At 38.2% G+C, this 14,381-nt stretch overlaps 1 protein-coding gene across 1 annotated transcript in view; it reads left to right on the top strand.

The window, feature by feature from the left end:
* Window positions 1–14,381, top strand: part of LOC122809479 (lectin-like) — a 297,360-nt gene that overhangs the window by 260,113 nt on the left and 22,866 nt on the right. Inside the window, exon 4 of the mRNA XM_044081025.1 lies at window positions 6,202–6,337. Within this exon, the coding sequence (XP_043936960.1) occupies window positions 6,202–6,337 (136 nt within the window). The remainder of the gene's footprint in view (window positions 1–6,201; window positions 6,338–14,381) is intronic.

Here is a 14,381-nt window from a genome sequence, read left to right as displayed (position 1 = left end):
AACTTCAGTGGCTTTGCTGGACAGAGGCACATGGAACTAATCTAAGGGGGCATTGAAAGACAACACATTCTGGCTAGGCTTATAAATGCCTTCGGGCAGATAGCCTACTACATACCTATGAACCTGTGAGCCTAAATATGCAGTGGAAAGCAGAATACAATTAAAACAGAAGAAGGCAATGAAGCAATAAAAATTACAAGAAAGCAATAAAAGAAAAACAAACATTTTCCCTTACAACAGTGTATGATACAGTCTGACTGAACTTCTCCAGTAAAGCCTTGATATGTTATATTTTAGCCCTTAAATATAAGATGTAGTTCCTAGCTCCTACCTCAGTTCACAGGTAATTAACCTTAAATGGTCTGTTTTACTTTCTGTGTAATTCTCAAGAGAAGCAAGAGAAACAATGGTCCAAAACCATCAGTTTATCATAAAATGGTTTTGCACCATTGTTTCTCTTGCTTCTACGTTTGACTTCTCTGGTCCAATTTTGGGTGTTTAGGTGAATTTTTACTTGTGCTTGGATTAATTCACAAGAATCAAAGCTCTGGTTTCTTTCCTAGTATTAAACAGAACAAAATTAAAACACAGTGTAATGAAAATACACCATGATATACAAAATAGAAGGCAATAAAGCAATACAAATCACAAGAAAGCAATATAAGAAAAACAAACTAACCTTTCCCACACTGCAGTCTGTGGTAGAGTCTGAGTGAGCTTTTCCAGTAAAGCCTTGAAATGTTTTATTTTATCCCTTAAATCCAAGGTTTAGTTCCTAGCGCTTCCCTCAGTTTACAGGTAATTAACCTTAAATTACCTGTTATAATTTCTATGTGGCTCACAAGAGACACAGCTCTGGTCTCTTTCATAGTTTAAATCTAAAGCAGAAAACAGAACACAAATAAAACTCAGTGTAATGAACATACACCACAATATACAAAATAAAAGAGGGCAATAAAGCAATACAAAGTACAATTAAGCAATATAAGAAAAACAAACTAACCTTTCCCTTACAGCAGTCTATGGCAGAGTCTGAGTGAGCAGTCTGCAGTTGTACTGACTCTTGTTCTGTGAGATTCCCCTTCTAACAAAAGCTGTATTCAGATGAAGCCTAACACTATTACCAATATCAAATCTCAATTCATCTAGCAATACCTCATTCCTCTTATAGCCTAACAATATGCTGACACTTACCTATATTAATTTCATATAGCGGTAGCAACCAGAAGCATAGTTGAGTCAACCAGTGCCAAGTGAAGAGGAATATTTTTTAGTTATATGACTGACTTGTTAGAACATGGGCTAAATTCTTGGCTAGGCTTGTAAGGGCCTCAGGGCCTATAGCCTAGTAACTTCCTATGATCATATGATATTCATAATCTCAAAAGTACAAAGCAGCAATGCACTGAGCTTAATGTGAATGATGTTCACTACACTAAGGCTAAAGATACAGCCAACCTACTGGCCAATAAATTTAGCTCTAACTTTACTCCACCCTCCCATCTTTCTGTCCCTTGAGATGTACCTGAAACTGGTTCACTTCCAGCATCACAAAAGACTGAGTCTTAAAGGTCCTATCAAAAGCTAAAAATACTGCACTGATGTGTTCAGACAATATCCCTGGATTCATTTTAAATATTATGAAGCATGGTTTAGCCACACCCCTAACAACACTGCTGAATCTCGGCCTCCATATAAGTTTTCCACCAAGTTAATGGAGAACACATACAATCATTCTCCTGTATAAGGAAGGTCACGCCACTGCCCCAAGCAGTTACAGACCCATAAGTCTGACCAGCCTAATATGCAAAGCCATGAATAGACTATATTTTCTGACATTGAATAAATCCACAAAAACTCACCACCTACCACCAAATCTGCAACAATAAAAAAATTATCCCCCAAGACTTCATAACTAATTTAAAAAAATGCAACTGGGCACCACTTAAATATCCCGTTTGATACTGCAGTTGAATACTTTAACCCAGCCTTTCTCAATGTCCTAAACATCATGGCCCCTCCTACAGCAATAAGGATACAATCTAATTATGACCCAAGGCTAACCAAAGAAACAAGATCTCTGCTAAAAACTAGAGATGAGGTCTGGGAAAAATGTCTCAATAACAAAACTGCAACAAATAAACAAACATATCTAGAACTAAGAAGTAAAGCTAAAAACATTTTAAACAGGGCAAAATAAATCACTGCAGCAGTATCCAATCAAAAAATCAAAGAAACCCACAAAAGTTCTGGGCTGCCATGAAAAAAATCCTACGTCCAGGATAAACTAATACTCCCTTCCCAGCACTCATCAATACTAAAGACAGCATAGTCTCACAATTTAACAGACACTTCATGGAATCCATACTAGCCCTCACAGTCAATAATTGCTTTTCTCCTCCTCAGACGCACATAGCACTCACTCCAGATACCAATAACGTCTCTTTCCAACCTATCCCAATAAACACTAGAGAAAAATACCTCAAAATATTTAAAGCTACAACGCTTGCTGCCAATAATCTACTTGCCGAATATCTAAAATCACTGCAGTAGCAATGTCTTATCTAGTACTTATACTAATAAATTGAGCCATCTCAGAACAATTCCCTGAAATTTGGAAAGTATCATATATCATCCCTTTACATAAAGGTAGAAACTCGACAGAATTAGCCAATTATTGTCCAATAGCTATACTATCACAATTATCAAAAATTCTTGAGAGGTACATCCATTCACAAATCTTAAACTATATAATACCCAATAATCTTTTTTCTAACACTCAGCATGGTTTCTGACCTCCTATAGAAGTATATAACCATAGTACCACAACTTCCCTTGTTAACTTTATTAACATTGTCAGCCACCATGGCAACAATGGCAATATAGTTTCCTCTGTTTTTCTTGGTCTTTCCAAAGCTTTTGAAACTGTCTGTCATTTTAAATTCTTAAAGACACTGTTAACTTAAACGTAGCCATTTTGCACGTGCATGGTTCCAACAATATCTAACTGGATGGCAGCAAGCTGTAAAATGGCAACAAAATCTCACCTCCCTACTGCATGTAATTTTGGGAGTACCACAGGGATCTATTCTTGGACCTCTTCTTTTTGCTATCTTTACTAACAATCTTCACACTGCCACCTCATTTGCCTTTGTAGTGCAATATGCAGACAACTTGATTTGTGCTGCCCCAACACTACAAAGATTCCAAAAAAATCACCCAACCATCATTTAATGCAGTGGAATCTTGGCTAAACAATGCACAACTTATACTTAACCCTAACAAAACAAAGCGTATGCTTTTCTCTCCAACTAAAGCCACAGACTTTCACCCACCATTTAACATATCATCATCAAACAATACAATTATATCTCCGGTATCCCAAACAAAATTACCTGGAATGGTCATTGACCATAATACGAAGTTCAACATACCCATATCACAGACAATAAAAAAAGTGCACAAAAACCTAGAAACACTGTACAGAAATAGATGCTTTCTAAACAAATCTTAAAAGGCCACTATCGTGAGAACCCACCTTATCTCTACAATACTATATACCTCACAGACCCACAGAAACCCTACGAAATCTGACCTAGCAAAACTCAACATTTGCTATAAATTATTTGCAAAGTTTACCACTAAATCCAATGATGGATCTCATCACTACTTTGTTTTAAAACAACTATCTTGGCTCGAATTGCCTAATCTACTACCCTATATTCAACTCACCTTCACCCATCGAACACTAAATCAACCAGAAAAAACACCAGTACTTTAAAATCTACTAATGCATTACTCCAATAACAGGGTATTGCATTCCAGTAACAAATCTTTCTTAAATATATCCAAATCTAACAATGCAGCTAGAGTTTCCCTTTACTCCAACTACATAGCCAAAACTTGGAATTCCTTGCCACTAAATATCAGAACTACTACTAACGTTTCCAATTTTAAGAATCTACTCAAATCATACCTATCTAAAACATAGACCTGCTCATGCACAAACCCTGGATAACAAAAAGATGTCTTAAGGCAGCTATAGGAAAACAATCTACTGGTTTTACATTCAAAAATATACCCTACTAAGTATATAGTTAACTTAACATTTGTTTATACCTTCAATCATAGTACTATTAATCTATTTATCCCGCTGTGATCATATAAAATGTGTGAGTGAAATGTATAAATATGTATTTACATTTTGTATTTCTATTTGATTTTGTATTAGTATTTATATTTGTTTTTTGCTGTTTTTTTACCTGTAAATCTGGAGCTTTTCTCCCCAGGCCTCCACTGAAAAAGGACATTTTGTCCAGTCGGACTTTCCCGGTAAACAAATGTAAAAATAAAAATAAATAAAATAAACATTTGACCAACATGTGTTTATTATTGTAGGAAAGTCCTCCTATATTGTATAGCTTATAATCAAAGGGATTGTGTCTAGATCTAGAGTTGTCATTGTCCCCCTTTAGTGAGCCCTCATTTGGCCAGTCATGTAACTTAATGCCCCCTTTGGCATACATCTATCCAGACACATGCAACAATTGGAGCACCCTTAGAGATACATTACTACAAGGATACAAGGCCTAAGCAACATGTTCTAAATGGACCGGCTCATAGCCCTGTATCCTACAGACTGCTTAGAGGTGACGTGTCTGGTTCAGAAGGCATCCTCCAGGCCTCAGAAATACTCTTTGTAGGGATCTAAACCTTTTCCACAGCATCAACTGAATGATTTGGAGGGACAGGTATATTTCACAGAGGATACTGCTGCTGTGGAACAGACTTCCCGTCCACATAAAACAAAGTTCATCCTTGTTGATTTTCAAGTGTAACTTAGATCTATGGATGGAAAACACAAAATTTACCACAGGGCCCCCTGTACAACAAATGACAAAATGCAGCTCCTAAATGCTTTATCCCATGTATGGGCCCCCTTAAATTATCTATGGTATGATCCCAGTTATTCTCATTAGGGGAAATATATAATTATTGACCATGGGATGGATAAAGCACGTCTATAACCAAATGGGATAGGTTATTTCAAGCTCAAAAAGGGAAACTGGTTAGGTTAAAATGTCCTGCAAGGGTGGCTAGCCTAGTACTTACCTATGAACCTATAAAAAAGGAGACTTCTGCAAAATTGCAGGATGGCAAATTGCTGGTTTTCTGCAGACAATATCCAAGCCACATGCCCACCAACTCCAACCTCCCCAGCTCTTCAATTGATGAACAAAAAAAACCCCCTCTCTTTCTGCTGGCAGACGAACCAGATGGCGAGATACATGGCACACTCCCTGCCCTAGTCAGTCAGGTTCCATTTCTGTACCCTGCCACCGACACTCCTTCCTCTCATTTTAGTATTTTTTTTTTCTTTTAAACTGCAGCAAACTGCTTTCAACAAATTTAACAAGCAGTTGCTACTGTTTATACCCTGCACAGAGCACTACAGTATTTAGGTTTCAGTTTTAAAAAAGTTTTGTTTTTGTAATTTTAAACTGTAACAAATTAGAGTTTTGACAGCACAAAGTATGCTGCAGCACTCAGGTTTGACCACAAATGCAATACCAACTTTTAAAATCTGGAATTGCACTAAAGAGCATTCGGGAATTGGAATGATGGCTCTGACGGATGGTCCCCATCTGCTAACACTTTGCACCTAGGGCAGTTGCCACCTTCACCCCACCCTAGCAAAGCTACTGGTATCAACAGCCTAATATCTAAATAATTCTACCTGAATAAATCCCTTCTACCACTTCTGCCTAATACATTATCCCTAGCAATAGATGCACTTACATTGCCAGAGGTCAAATGGGTGCGGTGCAGTAAGAGAGATGAGATGGGAAGCAACTGCAGTGAACATAATGGCAGGAGGATGGAGCGAAATGGACCACCAATTTAAACAAAATCATGGAAAGGATGGTAGGGCCCTGGGTTGTATTACAAGTGGAAACTATGGATGCAGGACACCAGATAGTGCCCTGGGATAGGTGTAAGAAGAAACAGGATAGGGGAGAGGAATGGATATCAGGAAAGGGACTAACTGCAAAAAATTAGGATGGACTAGATACAGCCAGAGTTTTCTTCTGTCAGCATTCTTCATATGTTTTTATCTCCAAATTATGTAAATACTGGAAATACACATTAATGCACAAGTTGATTTTGTCTTTCTCATCTTTTCTTTTCTTTTCTTTCCAGAGTAAAACATTCATTTGGATTGATGGCTGCACTTCAAATTACAGCAACTGGAGATCTGGCCAACCAGACAACATAAATAAACATGGGACAGAGGCCTGTGCTGAAATGTATACTGTAAAAGATACTGAAACTACTTGTAAGTAGCTATGCTTTCCAATCCTATTGTCATTCTATTTCCATCCCACTACTTTGACTAGACTGTTTTTTTTTTTTATCTAGACAACTTAAAACTAAAAGTAACATGTACCTAGAAAACAGAGTAAAGGAAACAATTCACCACTTTGATGTTACCTTAAGATTTGTTTATAAAATAATGGATTATTTACTGGATATGCTCTGATTGTTTTGTTTTATATTTATATTATCAGTTTGTTAAATGGTGCAGGTAGTTTTAGCAGCTTACCAAGTGGCACCCAAAGGTTTGAGCCTATTTGTTGTCCACACAGAAAAATATATTTTTTCAGGCCGAAATCCCCCCCAGCTGAATAAATATATTTTTCCCAGAATGAAAGGCAAACCAATGATTTCTGCTACTGTGTAGAAGGGTCAATCTTGCAAGTATATTAAAGAAATAATTTTAGAGGTGAACAAAAATGTGTGCAGATTTTTGAGTAAACAAATTGTATAACTTAAGTTCAGTTTCACAATCTGCCAGTTAAGACATGTTTAAACAGACTTACTTACTGTTAATAAGTCTGATTAAAGGTTATATATAGTACATATCCCTAAAGTGCAGACTTGCATACAAAGTCTTACTTATATAGAACATCAGTATTTTTTAAGGGTCTATATTGTATTGTCGCAAGCTGACAATATCGAATCTGATATTGTCGGCACGACAATATCGAAAGTGAAGAATATCGGCCAGGTAAACGGAAATCTCCGTAGGGGGAGATTTCCGTTTACCTCAATGTAGTGCGGTCTTGGAGTTGGTATATTTAAGTAGCGGGGAGTGTGGGGGGTGCAGGGTGGCTTGCCCCCCTGCCTACGCCCTTTAGTTTTTTTTTGTTCTTTTTTGTTTTTTATACTCGTTCTATATTTTGCTGCATCAATCAACTGTGTTCGACATTTATTGCTTCGATGCAGTAAAATTTTGATGAGGTAATATAAATGCTTTTTTAAGATAGCTGGCTTCCCAAGGAAAAGAAAAACAGGCCAATGCAATGCAGTATTACATCCTTAAACTTCAAACTGCTGTGTATCAGTTAACAGCTAGTAGCATTAATGGGATTGTATAAACTATGCTTTGTACATAAAAAAAAAAAAACAGTTGCTAACAGTGTTGCTCTTTAGCTGCTGTTGTAATAGTTTTCCAGGTCCCTTAAATTCTGAAGTGCATTGATACAGGAGAAGCTGTAATATTATTTAACATTGCAAATTGCTCAATTTGAACTGTCTCACAGTGATTAAATGAAATACCAAATTGATAGAATTATTTGAATTTTTTCATTTCCCAAAAAGTAATTCAGACAAGGTTTGAAAACAGAACAGCACAATGGAAAGCTACAACAGGGAGAAAATGGTTCAGTACTACACATTGTAGATTGTTTAGGCAATATTTACAAACAAAAGCATTTAATTTTGAATACAAACTGTAGTTTTCACCCACAAAGACTACTTTTGAAATAATTTCAGGAGCAACAGCCTTTTTCTGGTTACATAAAGGCAATTTCACACCAATGGCAGAATAGTTTTAAACCATTCCAGCTGCAGTTATTGTTTCAACAGCTTCAGAAGAAATGCATGATAAACAGCCTCTATGGTACAATACCAACAATTACAAAACAGCACATTTGATCTACATAAATTGTACTGAAGCAGCAGTACTCACTATGTTGTAAGAATCTGAAATCCCACTGTAAGCAGGTCTGAAAGGCTGTAAGGAATACAACTACCAGCTCATCACCTAAATGCGCTGTAGCAACCCCCGCCCCTCCACTTTGATAGACAGCATATCAGCATGTTCCCACTTAAAGGGACACTGTACTCTGTTTCAATGAATTGTAAGGCCCAGTTTTTGAAAATTATTGGCTTTCCTGCTTGGGTCAAGGTGTTTATTTACAAATAGGTTCATAGGTTCATAGGTTGGTACTATGCTATCGGCCCTAGTGCCTATACAAGCTTAGCCATAACAATTCCCTGGATATTTCTTCCCATAATAATTACTTCCCTGGACCCCTGTCTAGCAGGGTGAGTGACGTGATCCCTGAGGTGAATTTTCTATCTCCCATCCAATTGTCAAGGTTCCTTTTGAAGAGGGCCAAGGAGACGCTCTGCTTGACATGTATGGGCAGTCTATTCCATACTATGGGGAGTCTCTGGGTCAGGACCTATCCCTCCAGCATGTTTTGTTCATTGTGATAACAAAGTTTAGATCCCTGGAGCGTGTGGCTCTGAGGGATTTGGATTTCTTTAAGTGGAGAATGTCCAACAGCTCAGGGTTTGACATGGCCTTGTATGTTAAGCAGAGATCACCTCTGAGTAGACGATATGCCACAGAGTATAGTTTGAATTTTTTTAGATGGTCAGTATAGGGCATCTGCTTTAGGCCTGTGATTTTTTTAGTGAGATATTTCTGTGACCTTTCCAGCTGTTGCAGATGTCTTGTGAGGTACATACCAAACTGGGTGTTGTACTCTATAATGGGTCTAATGAGGGATGAGTACAGTGGGACAATGACCTCCGTTTTTCTGGATAAAAAGCCCTTAGTGATGAGGTGTGCCACATAGAAGGATTTCCTGACTGTTGTGGCAATGTGGTTATCGAAAGTGAGACCACTGTCCAACTGTGTCCCTAAGTTTCTCATCACACTTTCGGTGTTTAGTGTACTGCCACCTGTGTGGTAATTCATGGCTACATGGTTTTACCCAAAGGGGATAACTATACATTTCTTGGCATTAAGCTTGAGCCCATGGCTCTGGCACCAAGCATCTGTTTCTGTAAGGCCCTTTTGTAGAATATCCACATCATTTGGGGATTCAATAATGGCTCTCAGTTTGCAGTCATCTGCAAACTTTGTTAGCCAGAGTCCCTTAGTGTTGGCCTGTACTTCAGAGAAGTAGATGTTAAACAAGAGCAGTCCCAGGACTGAACCCTGAGGTACTCCACTTGTCACCTGTCTGGAGCTGGATTTAGAGTCAGCTACTTTTACAGTCTGGGTTCTGTCAGTAAGCCAGTTGGCAACATATCGAGTGACATAGGGATTTTTGCCCAGCTTAATAAGTTTATCTATGATTCCAGAGTGGTGGATGGTGTCAAAGGCCTTGGCAAGGTCCAGGATAGGCTGTGTGGACCTCCTTACCCTCATCCACAGCTCTGGAGACTGATTCGAAGAAGTCAATCAGGTTCAGGAGACAAGATCGGCCCTTCACGAACCCAAACTGGGTGGGGTCCAGTGTTTGAAGGTCGCCAATCTCTTTGTTTATAAGTTCCATGATAATGTGTTCCATGCCCTTACAGATCAGGCTCATAAGACTGATGGGATGGTAGTTCCCGGGATCCAAGGTGGATCCCCCTTTGTGGAGTGGGATAACTGTAGCTGTGCGCCATTCAGTGGGTATGAAATCTGAGGTGAGGCTATGATTAAACATAACATTGAGGTAAGGTGCCAGTTCATTTTGTAGTTCATTTAGTACACAGCCCAGGATGTCATCCCGTCCCATAGATGCTGTATTCTTAGCTTCGGAGAGTGCAGTTTCTACCTGTGTGGCCATGATTACCAGAATTTGGCAATCTTTTGGTATTGAGTTGGGCCCTTTAGGGGGTGAGAGGGGGGTGAAGTTGGCACTAAATCGATCTGCCAGGATATTGGCAATATCATTGGGATCAGTATACTTAATGCCATTCTGTTGTAGCTCAGAGCAGATCTGAGCATTGCCATTTAGATTCTTGACATAACTATAGAATGCCTTGTGGTTGTCTTTGGAATCTTTAGCAATTTTATTTTCGTAACTTGCTTTGGAGGATTTTATGAGGGATCTCAGCTTCTTACTGATGCTGGTAAGGGAGATTTTTGCATCCTGGGATTTTCTTCTTTTCTGCAACAGTTTCTTCTTCTGTTGTATAGTTTGTGTATGGCAGGGGACCACCAGATTGGCTTTCTTTTTTTGGAGGAGAGCAAATTGGTTCTATTTGGAATGGCACGATTCCTGCACGAGTGGATGTGCTCATACAGTGCTTTAGTGTAGGATTCAGCAGTCGAACTTTCAGCTCCCATCTGCGTGGGTGTCATGAAGTTTGTCATTTCTGACTTGAGTAGCATGACGTTGGCTTTGGAGTAGTTTTTTTACAGAGGTTTCCTTACTGGGGGGGTGGGGTGGGGGGGTGGGATGTGGATGTCAAGGGTGATTAGCTTATGGTCAGACCTGGCCAATGAGGGGGTGACCACTGGTGTGGAGCATCTATATCCCATGTTGGTAATGACCAGGTCTAGGATATTGGAGCCCCTTGGGAGACAATGGATTAGTTGATCCTGGGCATTCGAATTTATTAATTCCAAGAACCGTTGGGAAAAGGTGTTGGTACCCGGGTAGTTTTCCCAGCTAATGGCAGGGTAGTTGAAATCACCCAGTCTTAGGGTGTTTGGTTGTATCTTAATATTTTCCAGTATGTTTAGGAAGGTGCAGTGAGAATCTTGGGGCATGGTGGGGGATCTGTAGCAAGCTACAGTTTGGATTGTAGTCTTACCTTGTTAGTTGCACCTGGAGAATTTCAGATGCATTGTGTTGGGCAACTAGCCTGGAGGTGTGAATATCCTTGGTGAATATGTAAGTTATCTGTTACTGATGTATACCAGTGTCAAAGTATCCAGGTGTCCTCTGACATTTTGGAGTAATTTTTTTTTTTTGTTGGCTTAGCAAAAAGTAGAACTGGACATACTGAATTTTATATTTACTAGTTCCTATTTAGCAGGTTAATATTTGTTTCTATAGTTGAATTAAAGGAGAACCATACCCACAGACTCAAAAAGCATGTTTATTTCATTATGGCTTGGTGTTTCCTACATTTTAATACCACTCTGGGACTATTTACAGGGTTTTAAATATTTTTATACATAATTTCTCAGTCTGACCACATGGGGTCTCACATCTTGAAGTAATTCTGATTGTTTAGTCTGCCTCTAGGTATCCCACAGTACAGTGCTTGTCTTTAAAAAAAAATACATCACACAGGCTTCTTTCTTCCTAAAGCTCCTGTCACTGAATTGATTTTACATGCATACACCATTGTCTTTCAGTCAATTAGTTTTGAGTAACATTTCATGTCGTTCAATGACTGCTTAAAACACAAACAGTGCAAATGCCACAAAACAGACTTTCAAAGTGCTTTTTATTGCTGCTTCTTTTTAGAAAGGCTAAACTGCAGTCTTTTGTGAATCCTGAATTGTACTAGTTTGACTCATCTCCCATCCCTTTTCACAACTAACTTCCCTAGCTGTTAAAGTGCTAAGGGTAATTTGAGTTGTTACTTGCTGTGATTGACATCTCACAGCAAGAGACTTGACTCATGTACTGTTTCCTTGTTCTAGCCTCTAATTTCTGTATGGGTAGGGGAAGGACCAGGGAGCTGTGACATCAAAGCATGGGTAGGTTTTTAGGATGGTAGTGGTAACGTCAGTTTGAGGGGGCAGAAAACTACCTGTATTCAGTGGCCTTGATGACATCAGTGAATTGGAGACTACAGCAAAGGTGGGTCAAAAGTTTTTTGAAAGTGAAACCACCACAGTACAGTAAGGTACTGTTCTAGTGGAGAGCAACAGTCAATTTAAAATATTTTAAATGCTGTATTTTGTTTATTCATAGCAGGGACAGTAAACAGAGAGAAAAGGGACAGAGACATTGAGCATTTAATAATAGAATCCCAGTGTTGTCCTTTAAAATGTGACATCATTTGGCACTATACCTTTATTTTGTAACGTTACAGGTAGACAGCCTTGAAGCTATATTATTTCCATCTCTCAATTCTAGCAGTGGTTAAACATTTATTACATGCTCATTTTTTTGTTTTATTTGTAATAATTTAAACAAGAGAATCATGCTTAATAAAGAAATTCTGACACAGACAGGTTGTGAGGACTACCTGGCCCACGTGTTTTGTGTTTTGGTAGCACTCATCTTCAAATGCTATGGTAACAGTTCGTGATGTGTTTGCCAGGTCTCCATTCAGAAGAAAAGTTTACATCTAACTTAAACATCTGGTAGATCAGAGCAGCATTCCACCAGGCTTTTAAGCAAATGGGATTATGATCTTACTGGTCAATGTGTTTATTAGGATCACATGAGCTAGGGTTTGGCTGGACATCAACAGTGCTACCTGTTAGTAAACAGTTGGCGTGTTTTGAAAAAACAAGATATGCGTAAAAAATGTGTGGATAGGTATAAATACATCTCACCTATACACCTATGTATAAACAGTGTAAAAATGTATTTGTGTATATATAAGTGCATATAATATATTTGTGATTGTCATGTCAGTAGCTGTCAAATGCTACAATGAAGTCAGCAATTGTTATGTGAGTTAAGTGCAAAGTGCAGTTTGACAGATGTCTTAAGGGTTAACTGACTTCATCATAGCATTAGACAGCTATGGACATGCCAGTCACATAAGCCCCACCCCTAACCTACATGGCACAAAAAGCAGTACTTGTGTTCTTTACAATCACCCAGGTCTGTACAAGCAGCAGCTTCAACAGCAAGGTGATCATAACTAAAGTTTCAGTAATTCAACACCAATATTCACAAATAAGCTCATTTGAGATAAATATTTACAATACAGTGACACAACTTTAAACAAGTCTGAACAAGCTGCAAATACAAACAAATGCTGTTTTAAGGATTTGTCCTATACAATGTTTAAAAAATCTGTACAAGCAGCAAGTTCAGATAAACCAGGTTCAGATAAATCTAAGCTTAAACAAAGTTCAATAAAGCAAGTTTAGGAGGTATTATGTATTAAAAATAACTTTCAGTATGAACATGTGGATCATTTAACCATATTTGCTTAACCTGAGCAGCTCTGATACTTGTGACAAAGCTGTACTGACATTAAGTGTGTATTTTAAATTTTGTTTTACTGAAAAGATTTCTTTTTTGGAGTCAATCATTGTTGGCTATGGTCATTTGGGAAACATTTTGTATTCATTGATGCATTTGTATTCAGCTACAAGAGCTCTATATTTACAACTACTGTTTGGCTACATTGATTTTTGGATAGTTTACTATCCACCCACCCAACTCTTGTTGTGTTTTTAAACTTGGTAGGTTTTTAGCTGACCACCCTGACTGTATATTAGACTTTGGAAGCCCTTTCCAGTGCTAATTCTACTGGCATTGATAGCTCAAACTGATAAGGCACTCCCATTAGATTCTTAAAGCTTGAGATCATCTCCATTTCATATCATCCCATTCAATTAGAACACACTGTGTTAATCTGAATTTTGTTTTGTTTATGTTTTTATATTATGTCTAATTTGGTATAATTATTTAAGCTGTATTGGTTTTGTAGTATTGAAAAAAAAATTAAAATTACTATTTTTTAAATGTTTTGTAATACTTTGGAGATTTTCTCCCCAGGCCTCCTCTAAAGCTGGGGTCCTGCCAGATGACTTTCCCAGTAATCAAATGTCAATAAATAAATAAAAATAAGTAAATGTTTACTTTTTGCATTATATTTGGTCTGGAGACCTTAGTCTTGTAGTGTCACTCACAATTGTGAGACAATAGTGAATTGCTGCAGGATCTGAGCATTATATATACATTTATACTACATTTTTACTGTTTACTGATTGGTTTGTTCTCTAGCTCATCCCCTATAACCTGTGCTGAGCTGTGCAGTGGTGGTTCACAGTGCCCTGTAAAGACACAGGTACCATGAGTTGTAATTTTCCATATAAAGCATCCTTAACTTCTTTGTTAAGTATCTAGCAGAGTGTAGAGCAGCTAGTTTGCCTGCTGAGAGGCATTACTCCAAGAGTGTTGCTTTAGATCAGTCCTAGACCTCTCTCCCAATCCCAACAATTCAAAATTTAGTTAAGTTACAACCCCCTCCTGCACCGCCTTTCATAGATCATAAAAGGAGGATCTGCAGCCATGGATGTGTACTTCCCTACTATCTCTGTAGCCAGCCTGGTGAAAATAGACATCCGGAGACAATGTTGCATTGTCTCATGCTTACCGACAACC

The sequence above is a fragment of the Protopterus annectens genome, chromosome 1.part1 (genome assembly GCF_019279795.1).
Source record: "Protopterus annectens isolate FY-2018-M chromosome 1.part1, PAN1.0, whole genome shotgun sequence".
Taxonomy (NCBI): Eukaryota; Metazoa; Chordata; order Ceratodontiformes; family Protopteridae; genus Protopterus; species Protopterus annectens.
The sequence above is the reverse complement of the archived record's forward strand: the minus strand, read 5'-3'. Positions and strand labels throughout refer to the sequence as shown.